The sequence below is a fragment of the Acyrthosiphon pisum genome, chromosome A3 (assembly GCF_005508785.2).
Source record: "Acyrthosiphon pisum isolate AL4f chromosome A3, pea_aphid_22Mar2018_4r6ur, whole genome shotgun sequence".
Lineage (NCBI taxonomy): Eukaryota > Metazoa > Arthropoda > Insecta > Hemiptera > Aphididae > Acyrthosiphon > Acyrthosiphon pisum.
Window position 1 is genome coordinate 6766001 of NC_042496.1, and position 7692 is coordinate 6773692.

General features: G+C 27.1%; 2 protein-coding genes across 4 annotated transcripts in view; both read right to left on the reverse strand.

Moving 5' to 3' along the window:
* LOC100167176 (solute carrier family 25 member 35-like) overlaps positions 1-1046 on the reverse strand; it is a 6913-nt gene extending 5867 nt beyond the window's left edge. The window contains exon 1 of one of the 2 annotated variants that reach the window (XM_029491038.1): positions 631-806. The gene's annotated coding sequence lies outside the window, so the exon portion shown is untranslated. Of the gene's footprint in view, positions 1-630; positions 807-933 lie in introns of those variants that run through there. The other variant, NM_001162262.2, reaches the window with a different exon arrangement.
* Positions 1047-3533: 2487 nt separating this feature from the next.
* Ctdnep1 (CTD nuclear envelope phosphatase 1) lies at positions 3534-7214 on the reverse strand. Of its 2 annotated transcripts, NM_001205014.1 has the most exon segments (6): positions 5372-5693; positions 5776-6004; positions 6084-6274; positions 6344-6410; positions 6694-6888; positions 7027-7214. In NM_001205014.1, coding segments are annotated over 5 exon segments (735 nt in total). In that variant the 5' UTR covers positions 6793-6888; positions 7027-7214; the 3' UTR covers positions 5372-5544.
* Between the last annotated feature and the right edge of the window lie 478 nt (positions 7215-7692).

Consider the following 7692-nt stretch of genomic DNA (forward strand, 5'->3'; position numbering starts at 1 on the left):
CAGATGTCGAGTGTACATTGAATTGAGTTGGATACTGTAATGGAAGTGTTGAAATTTGAAATTCAATGATCAATTATTATTGCATTAGAATAACAAAAAAAAATTATTTTGTTAAAAACTTGTTTGGACTGTTCAATTTTATTTTGTTTTTTTCGTTTGACTTTTGATCCTTTAAACTACCAATCAAATGCAAAGTTAAAAATCAAAGCTTTTTTATGTTTAGGTACTTCTTTGATAACTGATAGGTAACAATAAGTGATGACAGACAAAAACAACCAATTTCATTATAAAACCAATACATTTAACGCTCAGCTCAGAATCTGAAAGCATAACAAATAGGTACGCTAGGACCTACCTAGATGTATAATAGTAACGAAATAATAATATTCTGTGTATTAAATTTTTTTGCGTGCGAAATTCACTAAATAATATATAAATTATCAATATAAATTAAAATATAGATTTTCTTTTATTCAATAAAATATTTGTCTGAGTTTATTTAATTGTAATTTATATATTATAGGCACCTACACAGCTATACTGATGATGTGTAATGAAAGTAAAACGTAATATTATATTTTTTAAATGTTCATAATATGAGCTTAATCTATAAATAAAAAAGGACTGTACCTAATTTGTGTTAGAAAATCTCGCAGGGAATACGTCTAGAAAATGTTCGTTTAGATTTCATCATATTGCCTCACAAGCGTATAATCAATACAATAATATAACAGTACGAGGATTTTCGGCGACGAATATAAACTCTCATGAATGTCGTCAACTAAAATTACTAAATCATATTAGTGTAGTATAGACCGAGCGGAGATAAAAGTAAACCATAAAGGTAAAATATAAAATAATATTTATCTATAGAGTCAATAAATTTACTGACAGTAGGTATTTATTTCTAGTCGCGTAGAATTTATTACCTACCTTAATCAGACTTGAAACAAAAAACGATCGATAGCCACTGCCGCCAGCTATTTCAACACGTGGACTTGAAACGAGCCGCCACGACCGAGCACGAGCACGCCACGACCAACAGTGGCTAGTAAGTTGCAGTAGTTACATACTAGACAGAACACAAACAAATCATGAATTACAACTGACGAACGAGCGAGTGCACGAGCGTGTGTGGCTTGTGCTCGAGGACGAGGTTACGCGACGACACTCGTTAACGGCCACGGCAAACGCCCAGCTGATTGCATTAATAATACACATTGATATATACATAATAATATATATATTATTATTATAAAGTCACAACCTTGACAATGATGCCTAGTATTTCGTTTTGACTGCTACCGTTTTACGGTTTTTGTCCAAGTACTCACACATCACACACCACGGTTATAATCATTATTACACGATTGTTAATATTGATCAAAATTCCTGAAACAAATGTGTTATGGATCCTCAAAGATTTTTCGAATCATAAATGATATCATAGAAAATATGGTAATATTAGGTACCTATGTTGAAATTGTCGGAAAGTAGGCATTGTTGTAGCGGGATCTGTGGCAGAGTCTTGAACGAAAATAGAATAATCAATTAACCGCATAAGCTGAATTCGTATCAATCAATGCTTATAAATATAAAAACACTACCTACCTACTACTATATTCTTAACGTCCACTTTATGAATATATATTAATTATATAATAATACCTACTTAAAATACTAAATACTTATTATTGATTAAAAGTATTTTAAACAATAATCATTTAAAGCGATTTAAAACGGCTGTTTGGGTGTTTTTATTATTATAGATTGTGATCCAAGCATTTTTCGTAACGGTAGAAACTCTAGGTAGGTCGTAGGTACCTATAACTTGCCAAATTACGAACGCAAGACAAAAATCAACACAATATAATTATAACATTACCAACATCCAACATATAATCATTTACGAGGAAAGTAACAACGAATTAATATTAATCACATACATTTGACATATAGGCATTGCTTACCATTGCCAATTTCCGCAGCAATACGGTATACCATTATACCAAATATACCTATCCACCCAGACAATCCTATGAGTCATAATTTAATTTTTTTTAATTTAAATTTAATTTAACCGATCGAAAAATAATGTATACACCGTATTTGGCAGCGCTAATTGAAATGTTCAATCATTTAATATAATTATTAATAATAATTCATAATTATACCGTTTAAATTGTGTAAAAAGCAGATAAAATACATTTTAAGTGGCAGCGATAAATTAATTTGTCATAACCGTTTATTTTTTTATAAATGTCTATAATTATGAATGAATAAAGTGTAAACATTGATGTGCATTGAATTTAGCTTTTAGCAATTTAACCAAATGATCTTTATTCGATAACAATATAGTAATGGCGTAGTGTGGGTTTCAATGTACCTACCTTAGCGCCTGCACTCCGCGTTTAACATGTTCAGTGCTTGAATTTGGAAAAATTAAGTAGAGGAGCTCAATCCAACAATTTAAAAACTGCGCTCCAAGGGTGCAATTAATTAACACAGACCCGTGGGAGGCCTTGCCCCCCCACGCTACTGCCTTATTTCAATTTTGAATACCACTTTTCAGAAACACATTTTGAATTCCAAATAGGTATAATATATTTTGATAGCAATTTCAGCTACATCTTATATTGTTACAGGAGAAAAAAGAATTAATAATAATCTACCTGTTTATTCAATATACTAAATAGATAACAAAATTAATAATTATTGTTTTTGATTCAAAAGAGACCACAGATTTTGATAATTAGTATGAAAAAATTAAAAAATTGATAAACACCGATAACTATAACTGAAACTGATAACATTTCATTCAGAACACGATTTAAGATAGTACTAGCACACATCAGTATTCAGTATCTGTGCCTTGGATAATATACTTGTATATGATCTATGATCTGTGAACTACTGACTATATAGGCAAAACACAGGGTGATATTATAATTAATTAATAAAATAATATCAAAAATAGTAAAACTAGTTATATAATTGGCATCAATTGAAATTCACATTTTGATAAAAATTATTTCCCCTCCGACCAAGTAAAAAAAAAATATTAGGTGTACGCAAAAAGAAAATAAAAATAGTAGGGGCTCTGTCCCCTGCGCAACCCCCAATTCGAGCACTGGACTTCAGGCGCATGTTCAGATAAAATTCTAACAAGACAGCATTTAAATTTCTATAAAAGTTTCATCAATTAAAACTGGATAATCTCTTCCTCTGCTGTTGAGTATTATATTATAGTATTATATAAACGGGATATAATATTCCCTTTTTTCCCAAATTTTATGAAAAGTACTAGGAACTTCCTAATATTAAGCCCATTCAGGCACCTAACACAATTCATTACCAGTAATCATTCTCAACTTTAAAGAATGAAGCAATTTTTCTGCTAAAAAAATCTTTGCTAGACAAAAAGTAAATAAAATAAAAACATATACACACATCGATGTAATCAAGATAGACATCTTCACTTCACTCAAAATCTAAAATAAAAACATATTTTAACAAATAAAATTAACATTTCATTATAAACACATAATTTATATTTCATAGAAGACATGTTACAGTTGTTGGTTCATGCTAATGTTAAAAAATACCCATTAGATTGAAAGTAAACAAAAGTTAACAGAAAATATTTGCAAGTTATTAATTTCATTAAAGTGGAATACAACTTGTATTATTTTAATTTTAAGACATATTTTTGTTGTTTTTAAAAATTACAGAACTTTATTATACTTAGTTAATTAAACAATATATGCAGATTTTTAAATTAAAAATTAATAATTTATTGGTTTGTTAATTTTTAGATTAATAGTTTGCCACAAAATTATCACCCGATAAACATTATTTAAAATAGTTGATTTAACTGTATATTATATTTTAATAACTTGCATATATAAAAATATTTTGCAGTTATCACAATAATGAATGGTCCAAAATGTATTAAATATTAAGTAGACAAAAATGGAGAATAGCTGACAATAATTTGGAAAACATTAAAACATAATATTATACAACATTGGAAAAAGTAATATGAAAAATCTTTTTTGAACCACAAAACTGTATTTTAAGAACTTTGGTTACTATAATTTATACAAATATATTATGTACATAAATTATAAAAGCCAAATAAGATAATCTATATATACATCACAGTTTGGTGGCATAGACTTTACATTAAGTACTAAATGACAATGATTACATTAATTCTTGGACATACTTTTAAAATTATGTGTTTATACATAAATTACATGTGTGTTTATACATAAGAATTTTTTTAATATTTATCACATTAAAAAAAAATATTTCAAAACTATTGTTGAGAACACACAGTAAGCACACAACTAAAAAATAAATAAAAATTACTCTATTCACTAAATGGTAAATCCAATGTATATAAATTTAAATTATACTATTATAATTATAATATGACTTTGAATAGGTATTACAGTTGTATAAATATAAATTATTATTTATTGGCATATAATATTATTATAAAGTTAGGTTATTTTTAACATCCCAGCAGTTAGTTTTTTTAAAATTCTTACAATTAAAATTATTATTTTTTTAAATTTTAGTCCTCAGAAAATGTTTAACTCATTTTTTATTGGCTAGGTGCCATGATTGATGAGTATGATAGATTTAATCATTAACAATATTTATAATATTTTGTTTTATCAATACCTGTGTGTGGAAGTTATTTGATGATATAGTGACTTTACAGTTAAAAAAATTATAATAAAACAAGATAAGTTAACCTTATTATTTCTTCTTGTATAAAAACTAACAAAAATGACTTAAAATTTTTAAGTTACAACTTTATCTAGGTTATTGAATATCAACAATAAAAATATATTTTTTAAAAGTGTGCATTGACAAAATATGTTTTCATTATAATACTAAAAGATATGCATCAGAATTCGAGAAATGAACCAATGTAATCAACAATAATTTGCAATAAATATTGTGTGGAAATTAGAATGTTCTCTATAATTTTGATTAAAATAAAGTGAATACATATTTCACATTAATGATTATAGTTGATGCATTTTTATATTAGTGAAAAATGTAAATGAATTATTTAAAGGTACCATACAACTCAGTACTTATATTGCTGTATACGTTACTTATTATAATCAGTATTGTAAAGTACAAATTACAGATAACAGCGACTAGAACCTTACAATAGATACATTATTTTTATTCACCAAGTAGAAATAAATACATAATAATAATCAAAATAAACTTGACCAGTCTATTGACTCAATGAAATATGTTTTATAAAATAACAATTTTGTTTTAAATTATATAAATATTAATTCACAACACATGGATATGAAAGAAATAAATGAACATTAATATATTGCTGTTGAAATAGAAGGTATCACCTTTTAATTTATTTATTAAGTTTTATACTAATATAAATTAAATATTTGCGCTTCAAGTCAGTTAAGTTAGTTAGTATATTCTCATTACATTATTGAAATAGTCAAAAATATTATTTAATAAGAAATTCAACAGGTTTTATTGAACAGATCATTGCCATAAATTATGATTGTGTAAATTTCTACTTAATACACTACGTACATCATCTGTAAACCGTAATGCATCTAACATTGGTAAGAGGTTTAACAATGCTGTATCTGAAGTATCTGAAAACCATGATTTAATTGGTATTGCATTGTCTGAAAAATATAATACATTAATATTATTATTTAATATTTATAATAAACATTTAAAAAAAAAATATTAAAATGTTTTAATCACCAGGAAATGCTCTGTATGCTGCTGGTGAATTGTCGAGTATAAAGACCCTCGATAAATCGCTTGATACTGATGTCAAATCTTTAGTATAAGAACCCATTTCAGGTGTGCAATGTTGTCTATAGAATCGTCTTCTTAATATACCCCTTCGATTGTCTAATTTATCAGCGACTGCAGCACCATAAATTTGCATACTAGCTGTAAAGACTACCAGCTCATACCACTTAGAGACCTATATTTGGTAATATGCAGAAGAATGAAATTTGGTATTTATAAGTATTTAATGCATATTAAACTTTTTAACAACTTACAACATCTAAGAAAAAATCAACATGCGGCCTCTTATGAACATAAAATCTTACTGGATGCCGCTCAATGGTAACTTTTAAAATAAAATCTGGTGGCATTTCTGGTTTGGACGGATGACGTAGGACACCTTCATGGTGTGAATGTATTAATGTCTCATCTAAATCTAGCACCAAAACTTTCCGTTTTACCATACCTATGTAAAATAAATATATTTTACTCGACTTAACAACCTTTAATTTTGTATAAATAACTCTTAACATACTTATTCTATGTCTGGATAATGGTAATAAAGGAAATACTCCATATTTAACAGGTTGATATTGGCGAACCTGTTAAAAAAATGACTAGTTTTAATTTTTTTATTAAACTATGAGAACGTATTGTTAGTAACATAGAAAATATCACTAATAATAATCATCAAAGTACCTAGTTTAAAATGTAACTTTGTAATATATTAAAATAATTAGTAAATATATACAATAATTAAACAACAGTTTCAACAATAAATGTTCAATAAGAAAAGTAGATTCAGACAATACAATATTTAATTTATAAAAAAACTAAAATCGTAATAATTTAAGAGCAAACACATATTTAAATTTTAAAACTTACAGTTTTAATTTGTCGTTTTATTAGGAAGCATATGCAGGCCCACACCTTCGAGGCTAACACCATGAAAGCTTGAATGCCCATCTGTATGACTTTCAACATTTGAATTGTAAATCTTATAACAAATGACTCATAACTCTTAAACAGTTTGACCGGTACACATTGTATACTGACACAAAATATGGAAATTTATAATGCCTGGAAATTGATTTAAATAAAATTGTTATTTAATACAGTGGTTATTTATATTTGCTTTTTAGAAATAAATAAAAACAAATGTGAACTAGTTTACTAATTTACTAATGCCTTTCTAAAATGTTGTCAAAATATACATACTGTTTTCAACATGATATTTCGAACTAAGACGGCAAAGGAAAAATGATTTCGATCAAGTACAAACTCAAACTGGTATACAATATTATTCAATAAAAAGATTAAATTACAAACAAAATTAATAACGAGATCAAATTGAAAACTGAAAAATAACTGTGAAACATTATTAATTTCCTACTTCTTTTTTCACCTGTAATCAATCCCTTTACAAACAACAACAAAACGAGATAAGGCCTCGCGCCATGATGGCCAAAGAGGTTATAAGATGATTATTTCATATGGTGGCGAATACATTTCTCGTCTGTATTATATGTTGCCTACCGTCGTATATTTTGAGGAGCTGCGTGAAACACAATCATAATAATAAATAAATTAATAATATTACAAAACCGGCATGGCGATATAACTACCAATAATTACCTACTCTATTGTATTAATAGGGCTCGGAACTTTACGGATTTGCATATTTCTTAGGAAGCTTCATATAAAAAAATCTGATTTGAACACAAATTGGTTCCTCAGTACATACAATCTAAATACAAAAATGTATGTTGCATATTTGACTAAGTTTACATGATTTTGCATGTTTAAAGAATTTAAGGATATTAATGTATATTATGTTATCTGATAAACAAAATATTTAAAAATTTAAAAATATAGAGCCGCCAC

Excerpts from the sequence above, each read along its gene's own strand:
- Ctdnep1 (XM_008187258.3), bottom strand. The coding sequence starts at position 6,792 with ATGTTGAAAGTCATACAGATGGGCATTCAAGCTTTCATGGTGTTAGCC. Across the intron at positions 6,411-6,693 it reads TAAAACGACAAATTAAAACT|GTTCGCCAATATCAACCTGT; the intron begins GTAAGTTTTAAA and ends TTTTTTTAACAG. Across the intron at positions 5,694-5,775 it reads AGCATACAGAGCATTTCCTG|ACAATGCAATACCAATTAAA; the intron begins GTGATTAAAACA and ends TATATTTTTCAG.